This window comes from Mustela erminea, chromosome 13, assembly GCF_009829155.1.
Source record: "Mustela erminea isolate mMusErm1 chromosome 13, mMusErm1.Pri, whole genome shotgun sequence".
Taxonomy (NCBI): Eukaryota; Metazoa; Chordata; class Mammalia; order Carnivora; family Mustelidae; genus Mustela; species Mustela erminea.
The window spans coordinates 60094776-60122026 of NC_045626.1; the positions used below are offsets into that span (position 1 = coordinate 60094776).

At 45.3% G+C, this 27251-nt stretch overlaps 2 protein-coding genes across 4 annotated transcripts in view; both read left to right on the forward strand.

Moving 5' to 3' along the window:
• GNAL (G protein subunit alpha L) overlaps positions 1-27251 on the forward strand; it is a 142993-nt gene that overhangs the window by 112928 nt on the left and 2814 nt on the right. For all 3 annotated transcript variants that reach the window (XM_032309618.1, XM_032309621.1, XM_032309619.1), the window contains 6 exons: positions 16787-16841; positions 18197-18270; positions 18766-18824; positions 19373-19493; positions 21744-21874; positions 23935-24002. In XM_032309618.1, the coding sequence (XP_032165509.1) occupies positions 16787-16841; positions 18197-18270; positions 18766-18824; positions 19373-19493; positions 21744-21874; positions 23935-24002 (508 nt within the window). The remainder of the gene's footprint in view (positions 1-16786; positions 16842-18196; positions 18271-18765; positions 18825-19372; positions 19494-21743; positions 21875-23934; positions 24003-27251) is intronic.
• On the forward strand, positions 7191-9874 carry CHMP1B (charged multivesicular body protein 1B). The gene has a single exon (XM_032309626.1). The coding sequence runs from the start codon at positions 7322-7324 to the stop codon at positions 7919-7921; it is 600 nt and encodes a 199-aa protein (XP_032165517.1). The 5' UTR covers positions 7191-7321; the 3' UTR covers positions 7922-9874.

Below are 27251 nucleotides of genomic sequence, written 5' to 3' on the forward strand. Positions count from 1 at the left end.
TTGATCCCAGGACCCTGGGATCATGACCTGAGCTGAAGGCAGAGGCTTTAACCCACTGAGCCACCCAGGCGCCCCCTTTGGCTTCCTTTTAAATCACCAGTGTTCACTGTCTCAGAGAAAACTGAATCCTGCCATAGTACATTATAGAACTATAGATGTGACAAGAAATACTCTGCTTTGTTACAAAGCTTTTCACATTCTATATAGAAGGGTTAAAAATGAATTATTTGGGGCACCTGGGTGGTACAGTCGGTTAAGGGTCTGATTCTTTGTTTCACCTCAGGTTATGATCTCCAGGTCCTGGGACCAAGCCCCCACCTCAGACTTCACGCTCAGCAAGGAGTCTGCTTGGGTCTCTCTCTTCTTCACCCTCTTCAGCTCTCACTCATGCACTCTCTCTAAAAAAAACAATAAATCTTTAAATAAATAGTAAATAAATAGATAGTTTCTAGTAGGGCTCACTGAATTAAGTTGTATTTGGTTTCTAAAATGTTGTTGCTTCTTAAGCTGAAGAGGCCAGCTGAAATTAACAGATGTTTATGTGTGCCTTTAATTGCTTTAATTTGGTTTCATTGCCTTCTTCCTTGACTACAAGGGATGACCAGGCTTAGCCTTGCATGGACACTAATGGCCAATGACTCCTTCCTTTTTATCTATAGTGAGGGTTAAACTAGAATTGAAAGGACTCTAAATGGTTCTCAGAATATGCAGTTGTTAGAACTAGTACTGTCTGCCCTGTGGCCATGGGTATTCTAAGTCACTTGACTTAAGCGTAATTTAACTGTGACTTGCAAGCTGTGTCTCGTGGCAGGTCAGACACAGCGCTGATTAAGAATAGGAGTGCGTCTGCCGCATACACTTGTTCCCAGGAGCAGCAGCAAGACCCCACCACCACCACCATCTCGCAGGACCCTGTCCAAACTAGCTCTGGGGATGCTCCCAGCTTCCGATGATCTGATTTCATGATATATATATACAAGGTGCACCAAGAGAAGGACAAGAGCAAATTTTCATATGCAGTGAAATTTACTGCGTAGTGTGCAGGTGAACAATTTTTTAACTCACGGGTTATAAGTTTAATGTTCAAGTTTTGTTTTTTTTTTTTAAAGTTGTGTGGGAGCAGCCAGCTTCCTGGTTCCCAGAGTGGCCTGGACAAGCCAGTGTGCATTCCTGCTCATTTGCCCCAGATCGGTAGTTGTGAAATTGCTCTCCATCCAGAACTGTGGCTTCAGGATGCCCCACCAATGTCCCATTAGACAGTCAGGCAGCAGGAGATATCACCATGTGTTTCTTTTCTTTCTTTTTTTTTAAAAAAAGATTTTATTTATTTATTTATTTGACAGAGATCACAAATAGGCAGAGAGGCAGACAGAGAAAGGGAGAGAGGAGGAAGCAGGCTCCCTGCTGAGCAGAAAGCCCGATGTGGGGCTCGATCCCAGGACCCTGGGATCATGACCTGAGCCGAAGGCAGAGGCTTTAACCCATTGAGCCACTCAGGCACCCACACCATGTGTTTCTTTGGAGGGAAACAAGCTTTTCTTAAAAAGAAGAAAAAAGTAGCATAATAGAGATTTCTGGTGAAAAATGGGAACAGTGATTAGAAAGAGGAATACACTCATCTCACAGACAAAAAATATTTCATGTTTTTGTTTTCCTTCTATAATTTATTTTTTTTTTAAAGATTTTATTTATTTATTTGACAGAGAGAAATCACAAGTAGGCGGAGAGTCAGGCAGAGAGAGAGAGAGAAGCAGGCTCCCGCTGAGCAAAGAGCCCGATGCGGGGCTTGATCCCAGGACACTGAGATCATGACCTGAGCCGAAGGCAGCGGCTTAATCCACTGAGCCACCCAGGCGCCCCATTCCTTCTGTAATTTAGTTTTTACTCAAATTTTTCTCTCCCTCTGAGGCAGGAACCCCATCAAAGAAGTAGATTTTTTTTCTACAGAATGTTCTGTAAATGGAGGATTCACATAGAAATAGACACAGTCTGCCTTCTCTTTTTTTTTGCTTAATCTACTCCACATGTTCCTGCGAGATCTGCAAACATCCATCACCAGTTGCTGGCAAAAGGACAATTTAGATAATACACATTTTCTCTTAGTAAATTTTACAGTAAATCTACACAGATTGTTTCAGAGATTTTTTTTTAAATGAGATTTTGCAGTGTATACCATTTTGGTCTGGGGGTTTTTTGCTCAAATTAAGTTTCTAAGATTTATTCATGTGTTGAGTATCGTTATAGCTATTTACTTTCATTACTACATAATATTCAATTATGAAACTCTACAATTTATTTTTCTGTTCTGTTCATGGACAGCTGGGTTGTTTCCAGGTTTGGGCTATAACAAATAATGATGCCCTGAACATTTTGTTTCGTAACCCGATATACATGTGTGAAATTGTTTCTAGGGCAGATAATAGACATGGAATTGGTGCTCATAGGTGATTCATAGTTTAACTTCATTAGATAATGCTAATTTTTTTCCCCAATGATTGTATCTACTGACACCCTCACTAGTAGTGTATGAAAGTCTTCGTTGCCTCATACCTTTGTCAAAACACATTATGTCTGAATTATTCTAAGGGTTTTTTTTTTAACTTAGTAGTTTTGAACAGTCCTTCCTGAAGGTGCCAAGGCCTGATGTAGGCATTATTGCTCACTGTTAGATCATGATTTTATATGATGCCTTTCCAGCTTTATAAATGATGAAATGATGTCCAGTGAGGTCTTGGTCACACAAATGATCACACAGCTTTGCCCAGAACAGAAAAAGAGCCCAGTACCCAATGCCCAGTCAGGACCACATTGCACCTGGCTCCCACAGCTTTCCTATTGCTTCATTACTTGGGAAAGTCCAAAAGCATCTTAAAGTAAGACTGAACTAAACAGAGTCTAATAAAACCCAAGCAGGAAAAGTCATGTTTAGAGACTACTTAAAAAAAAAAAAAAAAAGAGTGACTACCACTGATTTTTCCTAAATCTAGATCTTTCTTTGTTACAAGGACAACTAGAAAGGCATATGGAGCACACACCCTTCCCACCGGGTCTATGAACATCTAGAACAAGGTGACCATTGCTTTGCTCAGCATGGAAAGAATTCCTGGACTGTCCTCAAAGGGCCAGGAGTATCTAGATTTAATTTTCAGCCTGTCATCAAATTGGTAATTATTCAGTGTAGATTAGGAACAGGAGAATCCCTGTGTTAGTACAGTGGTAGATGCCAAATGAGACCATCAGGACATAGGGAATTCGGATACTCCCAAGAGTGTTAACTTCCCACATCACCATGAGAACTAATAACCCAGACATCACCAGCCAGCATGCACAACAATGTGGAAGCCCACTCAAGTGCAACTTCTCTGTTTCCAACCCTTTCTTGGTCTCATCTTATAAACCTTGACATCATGTTAACATAATTGAGGTGCAATGACTTTGCAGTTTCCCAAGGTTTGAAAACTCTTGAAGTTTTAAATTATAACTGTGTTCTGAAATAAGAAAGTGATAGATATAAATGTAATATATACAGTGATACAGTAAGTATGTAATATAGTCCTTGAAATGGTCACCAAGTGGGTATATATCCAATGCTGTTTTCTTTGGATGCATTCATACATTCAGCAGAAATTTACGAAGCATCTGTCTGTCCCAGAGGTTGATCAGTATCAGAGGTGAAGTCTGACTTAAGAACCAAAAGTCACCATGGAACCATTTAAAAAGACAGACTACTGCTGAGCAAATCACAAATATATACACCGCACAAATTGTGGTGAGTGAGGAGGAGCTCTAAAAGAGAATGCAAGGCAAAACATTTCAAAACCATGGGAAGACTACCTGTGAGAAGCCAACGTCATTTAACACACACAATATTTATTTTTCATGTATATTTAGTTCCTTCGTTTATTTTGGAATGTCTTTAGATTTAACACGTGACTCTTTTCCAGTGAAACCAAGCCATAGGTCCTGCTTAAATATCTCATGTATTAGTTCAAAGGAAGAAAATAGGCCATAGGAGCTAAATTGAAACATATTTTTCTTCCTCGTTTCACGATAAAAATAATTTACTGGTTTGACTCACAGCTTTCTGGAAATGTCTGTACTCTAATCAAAATTTTCTTACAGTCCCTAAGAAGAAAATTTCTACTTTGGCTGTGGGTGCTAGAAGGTGGTATTATTACTGCAGAAGTTCTGACTAGTCCCAGGATGGTAAACTGTATACAGAGGGTCCCGGACTTAACGATATTTCAACTACAACTTTTCAACTTTACAATGGTGTGGAACCAATACGTATTCAGTAGAAACCATACTTGGAATTTGGAATTTGGATCTTATCCCAGGTTAGCGATGTGCAGTGAGCTCCTCTCCAGAAGGCCTGGGCAGCAGCAGTGACAAGCTCCTAGATAGCCACATGATCACAAGGATAGCACACTTACAACCATTCTGTACCCATTCAGCCCTTGTGTTCGTTGCTTTCAGTACAGTGCTCAATTCCTTAAGATAGTCAATACTGGATCATAAAATATGGGCTTTGTGTTAATTTGGCCCAACTGTAGACTAATGGGAATGCTCTGAGCATGTTTAAGGTGGGCAAGGCTCAGCTATGATGTTCAGTAGGTTAAGTGTATTAAATGCATTTTCAAATTATATTTTCAACGTACAGTGGGTTTATTGAGATGTAGCATACCGTAAATCAAGGAGGGTCTGTATTCTTTCTTTGCACCATGAAATGAATCCAGAAGATTCTCATGTGCAGTCAGAATTGCCACAGGACCAAAGCTGCCTTTGAAAATCTTTCATAAACTAAAAATAATCTCCCCTTTGCTAGCTATGCAAGAAAGAAAGCATGCTAGTCAGAAACAGACCCTGAAGGTGTTCACCCTTGATGGGAAGTAAAGAATGAACAACTTAGTGACAGAATGTAGGTATAGAGAAGGGAGTTGTCCAGGATTATTCCTAAGGACGTGGCTTGAACAACTGCAGAGACAGAGGTGCCATTTAAGCACCTCTGTTGGGGGTTAGGACTGACAGTTCAGTCCATTGAAGGAGTTGCCAAACAGTCTGGCTCCCAAAATTCTCCAGTGTCAGGAGACAGTTGGGGATACAGGAACATGGAAGGAAACTTTGCTGTAGAAGTGTAGAAGTGAGAGTGGTAGCTATAGATCATACTGAACGCAATGGGGTTGGCTGAGAAGAGGGGAGAGAACAGGACGGGGCCCGAGGACTGCTACTCCTGAGCTCAAGAAGAAAAAAAAAAGGAGGATCACTGGCCAAAGGCAAGTCTGGCCTCTTCTGTGTTCCTGGCTGTCCTGTATCTGAAAATATGGCTTCTGGAACTCCACCCCAGCCCAGAGAGGAGCTGGGCCATCCGTCAATGACTGTACCATCAGGGCATGTCAGTTGCTTTTATCACCTGACTTAGGTCAATGCAATTCCTTGCAGTCAATGCAATTCCTCAGTCTTCTCAAAAGAACAGCTAAGTCACCAGCTTCTTTTAAGCCAAAGTTGGTTAGTCTTTTATTTTTGTTAACCGATTGGACTCCGCCTTGTTTTATTACTGGTCTCGCTGTCTCCGCAGAATCTTATTTCTAACGCTTAGCAGGTGTGTGGTCTCAGGCCTGTTGCTTTGCTCTCTGTGCTGCAGTTTCCTGACCAGTATATCTGCGGTATAGCATCCACCCCACTGGATTTTCATAATACAGTAGGTGCCCTCAAACTCACAGGCCCTGAATCAGGAATTAGGCCCTGTGTGCTAGGGCAGAGACACAGGGTACAGGGGCGGCCCAGAGGAGAGGGCTCCTGGGAGGCTTCGTGGAGAAGGTGGCTTTTGAGAAGGGGCAGGATGTTAATAGGCAGAGATGAATGCAGTGTAATGCCAGGCAGCAGGGACTAAGTATACACAGAGAGAGGAGCATTGCGTGTACCTCACTGTCCACACTGGTCAAATGACACAAATGATCCTAGACTTCCATGCTTCCGTCTGATTTGACTGGCACATAGGGGAAGGAAAGGAAAGAAGGTGGGGGACCCAGTATGTCTCCTAGAGAAGTTCAGCGTTTCTGCCCAGGTTTTGGAGCGAGTGAGTCATGTAGTCAGCACTGTGTTTTCAGAAGATACAAGGGGCACCAGCACTCCTTTACTCTGCGGTTCAAGACTGCTGGCAAGTTACCACAGGAAACTGAAAGGGACAGTTGGTGAGACGCCGAATGAAAATTTTCTCTGAACAGAATGAGCTCTCAGTATTCATTTTCAGCCTGGCTCCTTAGGGCAGGTTGGGCCTTCTTGTATTTTGTTATTGTGTGTACCTGAAGAATCTTGCAGGAAAAAAAAAAGAAACAAAAAACTACAGCACACACTGATACCATTTGAAAGCCTGCGTTTTTAAAGTGACAGTTTGATGTATCCCAGTGGGGGTGGGTCCCCATACTTCATCATTCTTTGCCTTCATGATTTCAAATGACAGTGTAGCCTGTCAAAGTTAACTGTGAGTGAAGTTCTTGGATATTTATAAAACATCAAATAGATAGAATTGTGTCAGCAAAAGATGGGTCCTTTTATGACTAAATCACAGAAGGATTTTTGGATGATCGTTGCTGGCGACACATCTCTACGCTGAACTGAGAGCTGTGGGAAGGATATGGTGGCCCACGGTTGTGAAGGTATTTTCATCCCCTGCCGTAAAAAGAGTATCCGAATACTCCAAGCAAGTCAATGATGCAACTGTTTTGTTTTGTCAGTGATTTATTGATCCACGGTTTCAGGGTCCCCTGAGAAAGTGGCAGTTACCCATGCGAATAAAGAAAGCATTAGTCTGCAAACCTAGTTGACGCTTTGCTGCTTTTCAGCCCTTTTACCAGATACCTTAAGGCCTGCCAGGCTGGAGTTCAGAGATTTTTTTACTCGTAGTTCTAGACACAGCCTGCCTGCTTCGATGGATATATTCCCAGGTGTGCGTGGACACTAGTTTTTGTGAATTTACTGATGCATAAATACTTTCAAAACTGGGCTTAGAGAGCGAGAGCCCTAACCGACAACCACAGCGTCCAGAGCGACCAGACCGGCGTCTGCGTCGTCCGGTCCGAGCCCGGCCTCCGGGGACGCGTCCGGGCTCTCTTGTCCCCCTAGGCCCCTCCCCTGGCCCCGCCCCGCGACCCGCAGGCCCCACCCTGGCGCCGGGTTCTAACGTCACCGTCTGCGCCGCGCGCGGCAGAAACAGGAAGTGGGACCAAAACAAAGGAGCGGCGGCCGGGAGCGGATCTGTCTTTTTCTCCCTCTTCCGAGCTCATTTTGGCCCTGGCCACCGACCCTAAGGAACCGTCCGACTATGTCCAACATGGAGAAACACCTGTTCAACCTAAAGTTCGCCGCCAAAGAACTCAGCAGGAGTGCCAAAAAATGCGACAAGGAGGAAAAGGCCGAAAAGGCCAAGATTAAAAAGGCCATTCAGAAGGGCAACATGGAAGTGGCGAGGATACACGCCGAAAATGCCATTCGCCAGAAGAACCAGGCGGTGAATTTCCTGAGAATGAGTGCGCGGGTCGATGCGGTGGCTGCCAGAGTCCAGACGGCGGTGACGATGGGCAAGGTGACCAAGTCGATGGCCGGTGTGGTTAAGTCGATGGATGCGACGTTGAAGACTATGAATCTGGAGAAGATTTCTGCTCTGATGGACAAATTCGAGCACCAGTTTGAGACGCTGGACGTCCAGACGCAGCAAATGGAAGACACGATGAGCAGCACGACGACGCTGACCACTCCCCAGAACCAAGTGGATATGCTGCTCCAGGAAATGGCAGACGAGGCTGGCCTAGACCTCAACATGGAGCTGCCGCAGGGGCAGACCGGCTCCGTAGGCACTAGCGTGGCTTCCGCCGAGCAGGATGAACTGTCCCAGAGACTGGCCCGCCTGCGAGATCAGGTGTGACGACAGAACCCATTCGGAGGTTTCCTGACCGTAGCCACCTTCTCATATGCTCTGTATATTAGTGAGATATTATACAGTAGAAACTGAACATGCAAGAATGCTGAAATGCTCTTTACTTAAGATGCTTCTACCTTTGGGTTTACAGTGCTCTCCAGATACACTAAGAAAATCCATCTTAACTGGATTTTAAAGTTCCGTATAGCTTGTGATGTGTATTTTTATAGCTGCCTCTTAACAGAACTAGTAAATTTGGTGTGTATGAATCTTTCTCAAAAATTTGGTCAAAACTGTTATTCCGTGTATTCCGTTTTCTGCCTGAATTTATCAAAGTGGAACTTTTTTTTTAATCTAGTGTAATTGGTAATATCTAGAATTGACAGGTGGTGCATAAAAATTACAGAGAGGAGAATGATTACTTAGATTGATCACAGGGCTATCAAGACGTCATTCAACTTAACGGACACTGCTATTTCTGTATATATTTTCTTCTTTGCCATCACATCCAGACTACTGTTCTGTTGATCTGTTCTGGTAACTTACACTAAAATTATGGTAGGGCATTCTGCGTAATATTTCTTGCTGTTTATTTTCCACAAATTTTCTGTGTGGTAGTTCTTTTATAACTGGAAAAAATGCCACATAATTTCATTTATTATGAGAAAAATCTTTTGGCTCATTTACTGAAGAGTTTTTCCAAAAGACACAGTTGAACATGACAGTTTCAAATGAACATCTTGAACACATTTTTAGTTCTTTTTCTATTTCAACACTTTAATTAGACTTGTCATAAAGTATGTTAATTAGCATGGCAGTCATATGACTCTGACATTGCCAAAGAACTGTTGATTGGTTTGAGAAAACCATGGGGTGGTGTGTTTGTAGGTTTTCTTTAATTATTAATAACCAAAAATAGATATGAAATTAGAACTGCTTTTTAAGTTCTAATTATTTGCATTTTTTATTTTCTTTTAAAGCAACAGCTTGAGAAAAACCTTAGAAATAGAAGTTGGATGTTTTATTTAGCCATGCAAATAACTTAAATATACGTGCAGCCATCTGGAAGTCTGGGAAGAAGGCAATATGCAGAACGGGACAGCAGGGTTGACCCTCCAAGCCTAGAGCCCATCTGTGCTGCCTTTTGTCTTTCTGGAACAGCAGTATGTATTCTCTGGCTGCAAAGTAAAGCCCGTAGCCACCACTTTCTCATAGCCTCCAAACATGGAGGCTTTGCCTGGGCAAGTAGATTAATCTAAGTCAAATACTTAAGGATGTTTCAAATTCCCCCTTTTCCTTCACTGGTAGATTTCCCCATACAAGAATTACAGTGTTTTGGAAGATAACTTAAAGGGACTCTTCCAGGGCCTTTGAAAGATTCATGACCAAATTAGTCACCGTTATGTTTTCCAGTATGAATGAGTGTGTTTAAAAAAAAAAAAATGAACAGGTATATGCAGATGAGGGTGACCCTCATATTTAAGTGTCTTTATAACTGACTGGGTGTTATTCCGAAGTTTTCCGTAAGGGACACCTGTCGATTGTCCTCCCTGTATCTTCTTTCTAGGACTCTCCCCTTTTGGTGTCTCTTCTCATCCACATGGTTGCACAGAAGCAGCTATGTGAGTATAGCATGAGTTGTAACCCCTCTTTAGACTGGAAAAAATAATTACAATTTAAAATATAGCTAGTGTTCAATCCTTTGGTAAATTAAAGACCCTTTTATAGTACAAATATTCCCAACAAAATTAATATATTTTGTGAGATTAAACAATGCTTGTAAATGCCTGAACTTTCTTAAAATATGTTCATTTCAAACTATATGAATGTACATTTTTATGAACCATAAATATTTTCAAAAACATACCAGGCCCATGAATTATTTCCTCACTTTTGCAGTTGATGAAATGCTGAAATGTAAGCCACAGAAGTTTGTCAAATAAATCAGTTTAAATTGCATATTATTGCATGTGAGTGCATCCTGTTTGAAAAACTATTTTAAAAAAAAACAATTCAGAGGTAGATTTGGTTCAGAAAGTGTGGTATCTTTCCAAACTCCCTGTTACCACCTTAATTTCTGTTTTGTTAACATGGAATGTCCACATATATTTCTAGAAACCCTAGCTATTAATTCTTTACTATAATAGTTTTGTCATGGCAACAAGATTCTTCCCCCCATCTTGAAACTAACCTGGGCTTTTAAAAAAAAAAAAAAAACTAACTTGGACTGATGACAAAATTTATAAAAGGCTCAAATCAAACATACCGAGGATATAGTTAATGTTCCATACAGCCACTAGTACAATTTTTACTCTTACTTCTTTTTTATTTTCTGCTTTCACATGTACAGTTTTAACATGGATTTGGGATATAGTTTTATGAACTATTTATTTTAGTTCAGATGATACATGTGCCATTGGAAAAGTCTTACTAAAGCTGTTTCTTCTGGAAGTGTTAATCCATATGTGTGCCCTTCAGATAGAGTTGTGCTATGAGTCTTGTACACTTCGTTGCCTACACTGTGTCCTTGATTTGGCAAAGAGCCACCTAAAATAAGCACCAGTCTGATAACCTGATAAACTGAACATAGTCTCAAGTTAGCCACACAAATCTCACATCATAAAGCAGATGCTTCCTCTGTAATATGCACACCATTCTGTAGGAGGCATTTCTATAACCAAAATCCAAAGCTCAAGACCTTCAATACTATTGGCAAAAAGCTACAAGCCAGTGGACATTGAATAAACTGATGATAACCACCTGTAATTTTTTCTTTTAATCAACTGACACATTAGTAAAATACCTACCTCCTTTACCTAGGTTTGTTATTCTACGACTAGATGGTAAAACGATGTCTGTCTTTGTCACAATTACTGGGCTTGGTGTGGTACCCAGCTCAGCTCGCTCCTGGTCATGTCCCTGGTGTGAATGCATAGCTCCCTTGGGGCTCTTACCACGGTGATGCCTAGAGTTCTCTAATGACAACGTACACAGTGGGTTAAGGGGTGCAGTGGGCACTCGGCCAGCACGCTCTCATGTCTCCTTGGAAGCACTGTGTCCTTTTTCTTCAGAGCATTTCCCCAAATTGAAATGTTTACTCCTGGTCTTCCAGGTTTATACACTGCCCCTCCCTCTTGAACAGTAGCAGAACAAACAATTCAGCAGTTTTTATTCAGAATGAACACAGTAAAAGATTTAGACTAAAGTATATCAGATGTTGGCTATCTGGGGCTTCTTTCTAGAGGAAAAAAAAAGGCACACTTCTGCCTTAAACAGTCCTCAGGAGTTAGGCAGATAAACCATACACGTAGAGAAAAATGGACATGAGTGTATACAAATGTTACAACGCCATCAAGATGAACGTTTAAGATTAGTGCACTTGACACACATGCCGTGTTTTATATCTTGACTCTGAAAAGGGAGTAAGTCACCGTATAAGGCAGGAGCCCACGCTAATCAAATCATGAACGTGAACTACATAGAGAAGGGAATTGGTGTCGTTAGTGGTTAGAACTGGCTTCTTGCAGGAGATAGGGTTGAATCTGGGGCTTCAGAGAAAAAGAAGTAGGAATTACATGAAGATTGGAGAGGCCCCGAGCCATATGGGGATTTGAAAGGAGTGCAGGGTTTGTTCAATGTCAAGACATCAAAAAGAGTGAAGAGGTTGACCAGTTGGGAATGGCTTGGAGGCCAGGTTGAAAATATGAACTTTACCCCAAGGGAAGGGAACAGGAGCTTGAGTCATCAGAAGCTGTATCATCCAGGTGAAGCGAGGTAGAGCCTAGAGCAGGGTGGCAGGAAAAACAGAGGAAAGGTGTTCTGCAAACTTCAACGTGCACAGGGCTCCCTGAGTCGCCAGGGAAACTGCAGCTTGGAACCACCTGGGGATATGGCTCAACTGTAAATCCCCATCCCCAAGGTCTACAGGTGCTGCTGCTGCTGCTGCTGGTGGTGGTCCTGGTCTGAGCACCTAACCCCTTCTAAGTAGCACGGATCTTTTTTTTTTTTTTTTTAAGATTTTATTTATTTATTTGACAGACAGATCACAAGTAGGCAGAGAGAGAGGAGGAAGCAGGCTTCCTGCTGAGGAGAGAGCCCGATGTGGGGCTCGAGCCCAGGACCCTGAGACCATGACCTGAGCCGAAAGCAGAGGCTTTAACCCACTGAGCCACCCAGGGGCCCCTAAGTAGCACGGATCTTAACCTGCCACAAGCACAGCAGAATTGCTTGGTACTTCGTCACTGCAGGGATGTTTTTCTCCTCTACAGTAGTTTTATATCATGTGCATTAGCATTAGGAAGTAAATTTCAGTAACACACTGAGAGAAGTCTCTTATTAACCTTAGACAGAGTTCCAACTTGCTACATTGTCACAAACAAAATAATCATGGATACTTTTTAATTACATTTAGTTGGTGCTTTTTCTCAGATCTCATAGTTTAAAGGTATTTAACAGAATGGTTTTCATCTTTTCGAGATCCCTGGTCCCTCCTCATGATCAACTCCCTGGTTATAAGAAGTCTGTGACTTTTGAGTCATTTTAGTGGGGTAGCGGACAGCAGGTGAGAAATAAACAATGAATGCTGTTTTGTGCCAGTATCCAGCAGAGGGGGATCTAAATGACAAGAATGAAAACGTTTCTACAAATATGACTATCCTCAGCTGTAACAGGAAGTAATTCGACAAAATATCAAAGTAAATTGCTTTTAAACTACGTTTTTATAGAGTCCATATCACTGTGGTGATTTTTTATAGTTACAGCTTGGTATTATCTTGCAACTCTGTATCTAGTGTGAGTGAACCCTCCACTCACATCTGGTTAATTTTTCCACTAAAGAGGCAGTGGCATATTTAAGAAGATAATTTTACTGTTAGGCCCGTTATTAAACAAAACAAGACTGAGACAAAGTGAAAAGTTATTTAAAGCTTTATTTTATGATAAGTATTAGAAGTTAGACTGATCGGCCAGGGGAACGTGACTGAGACAAGGTGAAAGTTATGCAAAGCTCTATTCTATGCTAAGCATTAGAAGTCAGACTGACCGGCCAGGGCCATCTCCAAAGAGAGCAACCACCCCCAGCTTCCAGGCTGAAGAATTGACTGACTGACCAGTCAGGGCCGCCTCCCAAGAGGGTGACCCCTCCCCACCTTACTGACTCCCTTTTATAGAGCAAAAGTCTGGCCACACATAGGTGGCCAATGAGATTGTAGTCATGTTAGGTCACACACAGGTGGCCAATTGAATTACAATTTACCCTATAGTAGCTGTTTGACCTAACCTATTAGTCTGGTCAGAATTGGTATTCTAGGTTGGCGCCCAAGCAGCGGGGTTTACATTCTTTGGTGGTTAGGTAAAAACTATGTGTGTTACTTACTGATTGGATGTCTCTACCTGGCCTGACTCGTCCTTGTATTCTGGGCTCTGTTATCAAGAACTGGCTGACCTGGCCTTGTATTCTGGGCTCTGTTATTAGGAGCTAGCTGACCATATTTTACTGGTTTCCCAGACTTACTTCTAAGTAAGTTTCTCTGGGGGGAGGGAGGCAGGGTCAGTTTAAGTATTACTGCACAAACAACAAAATGACTTTTAACCAAGATAGATGTCGTGCTGGCTAAATAGGTCCTTACATTACTAACCCTTTAAAATGTAATCCTACAAAATTTGGAACGCCCTTTTAAAACTCATCTCTCTATAGATACGATCTTAGGAGCTCCAATTTGAAGTACTTCTAAAACATGCTGGAAAATGCACCGAGTGAACCAAAGACTAAGGCAAAAAGCTGGCAGAAATCTACTACTATAGATTCTCTTTCATTCCTTTATGCCTTAGAGGGTCTTTCAAAGAACTGGGGGACACATTCACATTCAGGGGGGGAGTTTTCACATTTTATTCTCATTGCACAAATTTGAAATGCATGAACTCACAATACCATTCGGTATCAGTAACGATGCAGAAGGGACCCTTGGAAATGTTCATTGATGCCTCTTGGGTCTCGCTTAGATCATTAAGTATCAGAGCCGGAAGAAACTTTGAATATCCATCCTGGAGATTAGGGATGGGAACCAACTTGACATCTTTGCCTTTGTCATTGGCATCTCTGAGCCTCTTATTTTTAATAGTGTTCTGTGAGGTACTCCCACCGCTTCCTTTGGAAGGCAGTCTCTAATCACATCTATCAAGAACTTTTGATGTGTTTTTTTCCACCATGTTTCACTATTTCTACGTGTACTAGTTATTACCATCTGAATCAATTCACCCTCCTACCTCCACCCTGTTTGCATCCTGTTTGAAATTGGTTGCTTCCTAAACTCTAACTATAGCCGAGGGTTCCATATTTAGTTTAATTTTCTAGCCCAGTTATTTGGAGATGATCGGTTTCCGTATTGCACATTCAGTATTATAGGCCTCCTGCCAAGAGCACAGACCATCTCTGAATCAAATTCGTGTAGCCCACGCCATGTAAGGGAAGCAGCTCATCTCCCCACCGGACCCACCTGGTTGTCTGGGTTATAGACCAGAGCCCCTTTCCAGGAGCTGAAAACTCTCTCACTCTGTCAAAAGAGTCTTTCTGCCCCTTTCCAGCTAGATGGTCAGGAACTCACTGTGTACTTCGGAGGTGCTCTCCACTCCGCCAAATTGAAGGCCAGCAACGACTGAGCCAAACTACACCGTGACTCTCAAACCAGGCCTCAAGCAAGCCGGACCCTCCCTGGGGCCTCCCACGTTTCCCCCAGCTCCCAGGTTGTCTGCACTCTGTCCAAACTCCTCCCCCTTGAGAACGAGCTTTGTCCCCAACCAGTTCACCCCCATTCTGGTAGGCACACAGCAGCACCTACCAGGGCTCACGGTAGCCACTCTGGAGAGACTGCAGGCAGATCACGGTCCCTTTAGCCTCCCTACAGCCTTGCCACCCGGCCATCCTTCTGCAATCCTTCTCCAGAAGATGACTCTCTGACAACACCCATGGCGGGCAGTGCCATCACATACCTGCCCACCACCACCATAGCTGAAATGACCTCATTCCTGATGCTGTCCTCCTGCTGCTTCCTGTCTCTGACAGGAAATCCCTACCGTCGGCAAACCCCTCTTGCTTCTTCCAACATTCTGCTTGTGGCTTACCTGCGCCAGGAGGCACCTCTATTGCAGCTCTAAGGGAGGCTTTGGCTGTGGAGCTGCTGGCCCTTATGCACAAGCGTGCGTAGGTGAAATGTCACCGGTCAAAATGTCACCCCAGCCCCAGGCCACCATCCTGGACCACTGGGGACTCTCTTTAGCTCTCCAGGAGGAAGGAGATACAATGGCCAAGGGAATTAGGTGATCTTAATGTGTCTTTGGCCTCCCTCTTTCCCATGCTGGAAGCATCTCATGGACCTGCCATGCAGGCTGGTGGAGGGAGCATGTGGAGATGGGAAGGTGACACCTGTTCTACCCTGTGCAAATGCCCACAAGCATGAGAGCGTTAGAGGAAGGCCCATCATCACTTGACTTCAATAAAGGAACCCAAACCATGCTGAATTAGACAGGCAAGGAAGTCAGCCATGTCCCTTTAGTCTGGGGCACATTTACTCTCCCCAGGGCTGGAGCCTCACCCCCGATCAGGAGCCCCTCAAACACCTCCCCCCTCTATACTTTCTCCTCCCCGTTGAAGCCCCTGCTGCCCCCTCTGTCTCCAGAAGTAGTTCTTGCTCACCAGCTGACCAGTCCCCATGTCCTCCTGTGTTTTGAAAATCTCCACTGTGTCCACTATGGGTTGGGCCTCTCAGCCACCTGCTGCAGGAGGACGAGGGGAACAGACATTCATTCCACAAACAGAGATTCGGGGCCTGTGCTAGGTGCTGGGGATACCCGGGCCAACAGGACGAAGACTTGTCCTGCGGTTCTTGCATTTTGGAGGAAGAAATAGATAATAAGTGTAAAATAAACACATGCAAATCGTGTCAGGCCACGGTAGGTGCCACGTCAAAAAGTAAAGCAAGGTTGGGGTGGAGACGGACAAGGCGCCATTTTAGCTAAGATGGCCAGAACGGCCTCTCGGTGAGGAGGGAGAGCACGCACCCGTGGGGCCCCTTGCGTCCACGTCTTCTTCCATGCACAGATATGACGTGATTTCCTTTCCCTTCACTCTCGTCTCCCTCCTTCCGTGTGTCCCTCCAGGTGCCCACACCAGATGAAGCCTGGTGATGGGTGCACACAGGCACAGGACTCTGGGACTTTATTAGGAACTTGTTACGCTAAAGGATCGTCTCTGAGCTCCCGTGTCGTATTTGCACTGCAACATGGTCTTCTGCTCCTAGCTTAGCCTCGAAAGAGGCCCCGTGCCCCTTCCCAATGTCTGAGTAGCCCCTCACCCCCAACTGTGGGTAAGAGGGAAGATGGAAAGCAGAGGTTAAAAAAAGAAAAAAGAGGGGCACCTGGGTGGCTCAGTGGGTTGAGCCTCTGCCTTCGGCTCAGGTCATGATCTCCGGTCCTGGGATCAAGCCCCGCATCAGGCTCTCTGCTCAGTGGGGAGCCTGCTTCCTCCTCTCTCTCTGCCTGCCTCTCTGCCTACTTGTGATCTGTCTGTCAAATAAATAAAATATTTAAAAAAAAAAAAGATTTAAAAAAAAAGAAAAAGAAAAAAGAAAGAAGGGAGGGACAGAGGGAGATAGAGAGAGAGAGGAGGAAAAAGAAAGAAAGAGAGAGAGAGAGAGAGAGAGAAAGGAAGAGAAAGAGAGAGAAAGGAAGGAAAGCAAAGCAAAGCAGAACTTACCCCAGGTCCCCCACTGGCTCCTGCCCTCCTGTGCTGCTGTGACTTATCCCACCCCCTTGGCCCACTGCCCAGGAGAAAGCCACCCAAGAACACTTCTGAGCATGTGTTGGCTTTCTTTTCAGCTTCCTGGAGAGAATCGACAGTGTCAGTTTGGTGGACTACACACCCACAGACCAGGTAGGTGAGCTAGAGCCCACAGCCACCTGCTTGAACTTGGTGAGATTCGGGGAACCCTCACTATTAGTCTCTGATTATCCGTAAATGGCTTAAGGCATGAAATCTGTAAAGCAGCCACTTCCTGCAATTGTGTCCACTGTCCCCTGCACGTGCACGGGGTATGGTTACCATACCCTGTGATTCGGGCCCTGACTTAGCTCTCTAAAATCTACCAGATTTCTAAACTGCCAATACGGAAATAATCTTATTTGTGGAATAGGACCAGGCAGTTCCCAGTCCTCTTGGAGCTGTCCACAGAGAGCTCCACCTTTGCTCCTCTAGCTTCGTCCCCTCTGCCCATTGTGCTTTGAGCCCTGGCCTGGCTCGCTTATACAGGTGTGACTCAGAGTTCAGTCTTTGGGCTGAGCTGGATGATAGCGCCCCGCAGCCCATTTGTAAGTAGCAAGAAGGAACCTTCTTTGCCCTGCCCCCCCCCCAAGCCCTTGACCATCAGGCATCTGCAGAGACTCAATCACCCTGAAGTGCTCAGCTTAGGAGCCCCACCCCCAGGCTCCTCTAGAGCTACTGAACTCCAAAGAAGCTGGGTACTCCCTTCAAACTGCTCCTCTGAGACTCCCCCAGGGTCGGTGTCCCCTCCAGGAGGGCCTCCCTCCTGGAGACTCTCTCTTCTCAGGCCTGAGCTCCTGTCTCCCCTGAAATGCATGTCTCTATGAGGCTGACCCCAGGGCTCAAAATTACCCCACAGAGCAATCAAGCCCTTGATGCCTGTCCTGGAAGGTGCAGGGCTCTGTGGAGCCCCATCAGGGTCCCTGTGTCAGCCGCGCCTATGACAGGACATCCTGGGACCTGCACAGAAGTCTTTTTTTTTTTTTTTAAATTCCCAAAGAAAAAAGTACAGCTCTTAAGTCTCTAAGACCAAACCAGTACATTAACTGTGACTTTCTGCTTGGGGGGCAGCAGGGGGGTGGGGGCAGAACATTTATCTGACTTTTTAAGTATTATTGTCTCTCCCACATTTGGAAGAAATGGTTATTTGAAAAACTTGGGGAGTGCCTGGGTGGCTTAGTCTTTAAACATCTGCCTTGGGCTCAGGTCATGATCCCAGAGGTCCTGGGATCGAGCCCCACATCGGGCTCCCTGCTCAGTGGAAAGCCTGCTTCTCCATCTCCCACTCCCCTTGCCTCTGTTCCCTCTCTCGCTGTGTCTCTGTCAAATAAAGAAGTCAAATCTTTAAAAAAAAAAAATGAAGGAAGAGAAAAGAGAAGGAAAAAACTTGGTTATTATGGTTGTGGTTGTGTTCAGGGCTTTCATTCCGAAGAACAGTGATGCCATCTGGTTTGTCTTCTTGTTCTCAGGACCTTCTCAGATGCAGAGTCCTGACATCAGGGATTTTTGAGACCCGATTCCAAGTGGACAAAGTAAACTTTCAGTAAGTCGTTGAGAGCAGGCCTCCCAGACATGGGGTCAGGGAGTCCAGCCTTCCCCGCATGGGCCCTGGGGCTCCAGTCATCCCAGATGTGCCTCACTGCCCTTCTGGTCACGTCCATACAGACTCCGTGGCCCTAAAGGGGAAGCAGTAAGTTTAGGGCAGGGAGGAAGGTGGGAGCCATGGCCACCCGAGGTGAGGACACTCCAGCAGCATTTGGGTTGGTCCAGAACAGCCGCTCAGGCAGGAGGGTGTCCCGTGCAGGCCGCCCTGAGAAAAGAGGCCCAAGCCGGCCGGGTGACTGCAGGGTGAGCTCTGTACCCCCAGAAACAGCGAGGTGTGGACTCCCGGGCCCGGCAGGGATGCAGAACCTCAGAGCAGGCCTTGCCGTCTGCCCCAGCCACACGGGGAGCAGAGCCACGGGCCGGGAGCCATGGCAGAGGAGAAACACAGAGCGGGTCTCACCTCACGGGATTGTGTCCTTGTGTTCCTCCACAGCATGTTCGACGTGGGTGGCCAGAGGGACGAGAGAAGAAAATGGATCCAGTGCTTTAACGGTGATTGCTCTGCTTTCTCAAGACTAACAATGGAGTCCCACACTCATTCCCGCTGCTGCCCTTAAGTAGCTTTGAATTCGATCCATTACATGCCTTAAATGTGAATCTCATCAGGAATCAAAGCATCCAGGGGCACCTGGGTGGCTCAGGCGTTAAGCATCTGCCTTCGGCTCGAGTCATGATTCCGGGGTCCTAGGATTGAGCCCCGCATAGGGCTCCCTGCTGGGCGGGAAGCCTGCTTCTCCTTCTCCCACTCCCCCTGCTTCTGTTCCTTCTCTCACTGTGTCTCTCTCTGTCAAATAAATAAACAAAATATTTAAAAAATAAAAATTAAAAAAAAGGAATGGAAGCATCCCGGCTTCACGGTTCACACGGGCTCCTACGGGTGTGTCATGGAAACCACCTGTTGGACACATGATGCTTCTTTAAGTCTTTCTCATAATCTCGGGGTGAAAATGAGGAGCGGCTGGACGTGGGCTTTGTCATGACCGCACAGTAGCTCTCTGTCTAACGGAGGCTCTTCCCTTTCTCTCTCTTCTCCCACGAAGACGTCACGGCTATCATTTACGTGGCGGCCTGCAGCAGCTACAACATGGTTATTCGGGAAGATAACAACACCAACAGGCTCCGAGAGTCCCTGGACCTCTTTGAAAGCATCTGGAACAACAGGTGATAAAAATCAGAAATTCAGTTGCGCCTCTGGAAATGGCAAATGTTCCTTTGTGACAAAGATACCACTCAGCTCACTTTCATTCTTATAATCCATATATATTCATTCTTTCCATACTGATAAATCCAGAACCGTTAGCAGGACCTCTTTGGGTCCATCTCATGTATAGACACACTTAATAAGAGGAGTGTTCTTTGAGGACGCTCCGATTTGTCAAGAAAATTTAAATATCTGCTTTGAAAGCTCAAAATCATATCTAGAGTTCAAAACTGGTTTTGTTTGGTTTTTGAAGTTTAGAAAGTACCACCCATGCATCACTAGATATCTCTAGAAGATCCCCTACAGGTCAGAAGCACAGCATAATCATGTTTGAAACTGCTACTGTTGGAAGGGGTCATTATGTTAGAAGGGAATACCCACCAAATGCATACGCACACGCAATACACACAAAAATATTAAAAATCAAAGTATCAAAAAAAATTTCAAAGTATCTTCTGAACTACTTAAGAAGAAATATCGCCAAGGACGACAGGAAATATTAAGCTGAACTTGCAAAACATTTGGTTTATCAGAGAAGTATTTCTCTATCAAAAGTGTTCAACAACTGTTCTCAGCGGTATAGTATTAAGACAATGAGAACGAAAGTGTCAGGAAATACTGGATATACGGAAGAATACTTTGGAGTCATTAAAAATTTATATGTCTATCAATATATATGTTATATATAATATGTTATATTAAATATATGTCACTTGCTGACATATATAATATATACCTATATACATATTTAATAAATAAATATAAAAGTATAATATGTGAATATATTATGTATATTTATATATACATAAATATAACATGAGAAAATGAGCACAATATTGTTAAGTGAAAAAGCAGATTTTAAAATACGATGATCTTGTTTTTATAAATATGTCTGAAGGTAGGAAAAAACCTGGAAGTAAAAACATAGCAGTTCTAATAGTTGCCTCTAATAGTAATTATATTTTTCCCTACGTATGAATTTTTCTATAACTAAAAATTCATTTTTACCAGGATTCTTTGTAACAAGGAACAGTAAAGCTATTTCCATTTGGAGGAAAAATGGGTTGTGTTTCTACTTCATAATAAGATTCCTGGGCATAAGGAATCAGCTTGATTCCTTGGAAATAATGGAATTTAAAAAGGCTTTGCTGGGGCACCTGGGTGGCTCAGTGGGTTAAAGCCTCTGCCTTCGGCTCAGGTCATGATCCCGGGGTTCGGGGATCGAGCCCCGCATCGGGCTCTCTGCTCAGCAGGGAAGGAAGCAGCCTGCTTCCTTTCCTCTCTCTCTGCCTCTCTGCCTCCCTGTGATTTCTGTCTGTCAAAATAAATAAAATCTTAAAAAAAATAAAAAATTAAAAAATAAAAAGGCTTTGCTGAGGCACGTACTGAGTTCATCTTGAGCCTGTTCTCGATGTCTGTTTAATAAAAGAGAACCTTCCCTTCCTTCACGGCCCCTGTACCTGAGACCCTCCTCCCCTTAGCTCGTCCGCTGCCGAGGTCTTGACCGAAGTCTAACGTCCTGCTCCACCTTTGGAGAACCTCAGCCTGCTCAGACGCAGCACAGGAAGAACCGAGCCCGCTACAAACTACATTCCGTGTGACTAGCTAATGACTCATGTATTTCCTTGTTGTTAGTAATGCTCCAACATCTCATTTTCCCACCCTTTATTAGTAAACTGCACTCAAAAATCCAGGCGTATTTATTCCATAAATAAATCTTAGCTTTGGTAACAGTAAATTTACGTTCCCAGTAAAGATGAATTCAAAAATACTGAACTATGGGGCGCCTCGGTGGCTCAGTGGTTTAAAGCTTCTGCCTTCAGGTCATGATCTCAGGGTCCTGGGATGGACCCTGCATGGGGCTCTCTGCTCAGTGGGGAGCCTGCTTTCCCCTTCCCCCCGCCTGCCTCTCTGCCTACTTGCAATCTCTCTCTCTCTCTCTCTCTGTCAAATAAATAAATAAAATCTTTAAAAAAAAATACTGAACTACTACATCAACTATCAGTATTTATTTATAATAAGGTTTACTTATTATAAGAATGTGTTGCTTGCAGCTGGAGTGGGGGGTCCATGAGGTTGGCATATCAATTCTAATTCCTATACATATCAGGAAGATGGCAATGCGGTTCTTTTCGGCAAGTGACTCCTGTGTTACAGGTACTTTCACATACTAGCGGATGTGAACTTTGAATGTTTATTTCTCTCTTCAGGTGGTTACGGACCATTTCTATCATCTTGTTCTTAAACAAACAGGATATGCTGGCAGAAAAAGTCTTGGCAGGGAAATCAAAAATTGAAGATTATTTCCCAGAGTATGCAAATTATACTGTTCCTGAAGATGGTAAGATTTCAAAACTAGTTTTTCCTAAGGAAAAGGATTGATTGATCAGTTGTTGTTGTTTAATACTCCTATTACTATAGTTCAAACAGTTTCGATGATTTTAGGGAATTCCAGTCCTCTGGACTACTGCCCTCCCTTAAAGTACTAGTGTATTAAAATGTCCCATTTAGGATTCCATGTGTAAAAATGTCAAGGTTTGACTTTCCATTCAAACTGTGCAATAGGAGACAGGACGCTTTGGAGCGTCTGTCATAGGCTGAATTAAGTTCTGTCTCCTGGTGCTTTGGTTGGGTCTGTCGTGAACTGGGCACAGTGTCAGCCCTTTACATCGACCTTGACCCTCACTGTAACCCTAGGAATAACCCTTTCTGTTATTGGCGTGCTTTCCTGTGGAAGTGAGCTAAGAGAAGGTGTCGCTTGTTCAAGATCAGTCAGGTGGAGCCTGCCAGGACAGGCAGCCTCTGAACCTTCATGTTCAAGACCACGCTTTCAGCCACCACGTCTAACTCTCTTGTCCCCAGAGATGACTTTGGCCACCACCACCAGGGCGGTCAACCACCCGCTGGCTTCAGGGACTAGGTGGGAGCCTATCAGTGCTAAATCCCAGAAGGCCGGGAACCGGGCAGAGCCCTTTCCCACTGCTGCTCCTCAGTTCATTTTGCTGCAAATAAATCCCTCTGGGCTACCTTGGAGGAGGGATTTATTTGTGGCAAAATGATACCACTTCTTAAAAATTTGAACCCCCAACTAGATAAAGCAGAACGAAAGGGACTGTCCTAGAAACTCAGGGAAACTCAGGTGAGAGGTGAAGAAAATCCATGGTGATCCTTGCGCTAACCTCAGCCAGCCTCGGGGCCGGTCCGCTGTCTAAGAGAAGTCAGCAGAGCTGGGTGGAGGTTGACCTCTCAACCCTGGACTATGGCCTCCAGCGAGCCGGGCCTTCTTTCTTCTCCAGGTAGCCAGGCCCCCATGGCCCACACCCTGGACAGTCAACACGCAGGCGTCCACTGTGACGTGTTCTTCCTTCCTTCCCTCCTCTCCACCTTGGTCCTGGCCCTCGTTCCCTCTTCTCAGCTTTGGATCGGGTCAAGACGACGTCCTGCCCAGGCTCCCTTACACTGCTCACTCAACTTGCCAGAACATTCTCTGAATTTCTGCCAAAATCTTTCTGAAACACAACCACAGCCCTACTTCTGATCCCTACCAACATGGATTTAATCTCACCACAAGCTGAGGCCAAACCTGGCCTGGCCAGGAAATATTACAAGCTGGGTTCCCCACCACAACCCTCCATGGCTCCTGTGCTCCTCCCACACACACCCTCCGAGGATCCTGTGCTCCTCTCCCTGCCCCCTCCCTCCCCTCAGGAGGGCCCGAGCCCCGACCCAAGGCACCTGCCTGGGCCAAGCATGGCAGGCCTGCAGGTCAAGCCTGATCCCACACCTGTAGCCCTCCCCATCACCCGCTCATGTGAGTAATGATATAATCATAGTAGTTGCAACAGAGAAGGAAGAGAGTAATGCAAACATGCAGTGAAGCCTAGATTCTAAGGAAAGTAGATTTCAGGGGTCACAGCAAATATCGAATGATCCCATGAACTCCAAATCTGCATGGGCGAATCAGGTCACTACAGCTGATTTCATAGAAGGGATCCAAATCCCTTCGTCGGTGGTAGGAACAGCGAATGGGAGGTCTTCCCTAAAACAAGGCTAAGGAAACAGAATGCAGACCAGATGAGCACAACCACTAAAACCACATGCTCTGGAACCTTCTTTCTCACCAGAGCTCTGAAGGGGATGGCACCTGTGGCATTGGTCAGTGCCCAGTGGCGTGCTTTCGTTTTACTTGAGTGGGAGTCCTCCCCTACCACCAAAAACAAAACTTTTATCAGAGCTAAAGGGGAGGAATAAAGTTACATTTTAGCTTTTTCCCTTCCTGCAGGCGCCTTTTAGTGCTATGAGTCTGCAGCAGCCCAGCTTTGTAGTTCCTCCTCTATTTTCCCTAAAGTTGGATCTTTGTTTCATGCTATTTAAACTGAATTCCACTTGTCATTTTCACAGCAACACCAGATGCAGGAGAAGATCCCAAGGTGACCCGGGCTAAGTTCTTTATCCGAGACCTGTTTTTGGTAAGCACTTTCGCTCTTTGTCTTCCTACCCCCTTATTTATTGTGTTCTTTGCAATTTACATAGTACCTACCCTTTCATGATCTCACTTAATCTCCCCCCCCCCAAATTATGAGAGATGAGGGGAGGTGTTGCTTCCTCTCACCACTGAGCATACCGAGGTTCAGAGAGTTTGGACTTCTCACCTCGGGTCACACAGCTTCCAAGCAAGAACAGGGAGCACTTCTCCCACTGTGCCCAAGGTCCCAGGGAATGACACGGAGACCAGCCAGACTGTGTTCCTTTGCATTTTCTAAAACGAAAGAGAGCTTTGACAGACCTCTCCATTCACCACGAGGAGGCTAATTCAGACAGGCAGACAAATTCCAGTATCTCTCTCTCTTTTTTTTTTTTTTTTTAAGAATTTTATTTATTTACTTGACAGAGAGATCACAAGTAGGCAGAGAGGCAGGCAGAGAGAGAGGAAGGGAAGCAGGCCCCTGCTGAGCAGAGAGCCCGATGTGGGACTCGATCCCAGGACCCTGAGATCATGACCTGAGCCGAAGGCAGTGGCTTAACCCACTGAGCCACCCAGGCGCCCTCTCTCTCTTTTTTTAATCTTCTTATTTTGAGATGATTTCAAACTAACCTAAGAAGTAAAAGACTTCCCACACTGGTACCCCGAAACAAACAATACATTATATGTTAATAAAATTTTTTTTAAAAAGTAAAAGACTTATACAATTAACTCGTGGATACTCTTCACCTAAAGTGACCAACTGGTAAAATTTTGCTGCATTTGCTTTATTCATCTATCCGTCCATCCATCCATCCATCCATCCATCCACAGTCTCTTGAATAAAGTGCAGCATGTAACTGCTGGGAGTTTTTACTAGATTGAAAGTAGTAGATGCCACAACACCAAGGACATTTTCCCAGCAGTGCCCGACAGCACTGGACACATGGACCACGTGCTTCCAGAGAGGCGGAAGTCCTCCCAGTCTGCGGGGGGCGGGGGGGTTTGCTCCACATCGGGCCCCGCCTGACCCAGGGGAACCTTTTTCTCTACCCTCTTCCCACCACAGCCCCTTTGGGTGGCCTCCTGCCTCACATAATGAGTGTGAAAGTAAAAAGGAGAAGAAAATCCAGTCCCCAAAGTGAGTTCTGACGCACAGTGTTTCCCCGGGGGTTAACAGGTAGCACGGGGAAGGGTCCTGTAGTGAGGGAGTCAGGGAGATGCCGTGTAAATCAAGTGAGACCGGTCTCTCCATGGTCAGAACCTTTGCTGTGCCCGTGTAATGGCGAATCTCTTCAGGAAGGTGAATTTGTTTGTAGAGTATCACAGACTCCCTTTTTGAGGAACATCTTGCAAGACCATAAAATAGAAAAGCACATAGAGAGTGTCCCATAAAATGCTGTCCTGATGAGAACTGGAAGGTAACCAAGTGTGCACAATAGCCACGTAAAGATTAGAAACAGGGCTCCCCCCTCCCAAAATGAATGGCCATGCCACTACCATGAGGAGGTCGCGCAGAAATCTTTTCTTCTCTAACAATGGACGTAGTCTGGCTCGTGTGCAGTTTGCAAGCCAGGGAAATAAAAGCCTAGGGGGTTACTGACACCTTTTTTTTTTTTTTTTTAATGGTGGAATTTGCCTGAGTCAGTGAGTCGTCTGATGAGTTTTGAGTTGGGAGCCCTGACCCCAGACTTCGAAGGAAGCAGGGCGGGCTGCAGACATGGTTGTTGATCTGTATTGAATCTGGACAGAGCAGGTGTGGGCAAAACAGTAACTTTGGCCATAAAAGGCCCTGAGACGGAATGGGGAATAAGGGCTGTACATGGAGAGGGAGAGGTAGATGGGGGGACCTGGCCTTGAGGAGGGAAAGGTAGGCTTGGGCAGAGAGGAGGAAGGCATAATGAGAAGAGCCCCTCGGTGAGACAGGGCCACACACTGTCCAAGTGGCCTCCTTACATGTCCTCCCATGAGTAAGGCGCTGGCCCACCAGGAGGCTTGTCCCAGTCAGGTCACTTCCTCCCACAATGGGAAGGCCCAAATCATCTCCCCGTGGGAGGAACTCAGAATGGAGAGAGCCAGGAGCCAGGAGGGAGGGAGGAGTGGGTGATCAGCCCCCAGTGTTCCCCTTATCACCTTCAGGTGGTCCTGTCCCTCAGACTGGAAACCACCCACAAGCCCACCATGTCCAAACTTGGGCCGGAGGGGCCCCGAGGGCAGACAGCACCAAATCTTTTAGAGCAGAAGGTTTCAAAGGCGTAGCGGGAGGCAAGTATCCTGTACCCTGTGTTTTGATGCTCTGGCATCTGGTAGAAGCCTGTGTTTTAACTGGGCTCCCCTCCGTTTTACCCTGAACATCATCTCCCGCCAGTCAGGCAGAGTCTGGAACGGCCCAGCTTTCCTTGACAAGCTCGTTTCTGTTATTTAAAATGAAAGGTTTAGAAAAGCCAGGAAACGGTTAGAGATAAGCTGAGTGCGGCACGCTCTGGAGTGGCTCTGGCTTACGTTCTGTGGCCCCAGGCAGAGACAAGCCGTCCCATTAGTACAGAAGGAAGCCTGTTTCTTGCCCACTGCGTGCTTCCTCCCCAGGTGCCTGTCCCTCCCCCAGTGCTGTACGGCTCCCTCTGTCTAACCCACACATTTCAGGGTCCATTGGTCTTGTAAAAGTTGTAATTGCTCAAGAGAAACCTGACGATTGCTAAAAATAAGTCCTCCCAGAAGGACTTTCATAACCTGAAGAACATCGTTACAGTCCAGCTGGGGGTCTCAGCATCTCTCCAATAGCTGATTCCCGATGCTTTGCAGGAAGAGGGGTTGGGTTGGTGGGGAGGGACAAGGAGGATGCGCAGGGATCCCTGTGGGCACCTATTAAGAGAGCTCCACATGACCTCTGCGTTCCCCAGATGGGGCGGCCATAACAAAGCACCACAGACTGGGGGCTTACCCAACATTTATTTTCTGACACTTATGGAGGTTAGAAGTCGAGATCAGAGGGTCAACAGGATTGGTTTCTTCTGGGGCCTTGCTCCTTGGCTTGTAGATGTTCACCTTCTCGTTGTATCTTCTTCACCTGGCATCTCCACATGGCCTTTCCTCTGTGTGTCCCAATCTCCTCTCTTCCTATGAGGATACCCGTTTCATGGGATTAGGGCCCGCCCACATGACCACTGTTTAACTTACTTTCTTAGTTTAATTACTTCTTTAAAAAGAGATCCTGTCTCGGGGCGCCTGGGTGGCTCAGTGGGTTAAAGCCTCTGTC

Coding starts and splice junctions, on each gene's coding strand:
- CHMP1B (XM_032309626.1), top strand. CDS start 7,322: ATGTCCAACATGGAGAAACACCTGTTCAACCTAAAGTTCGCCGCCAAA.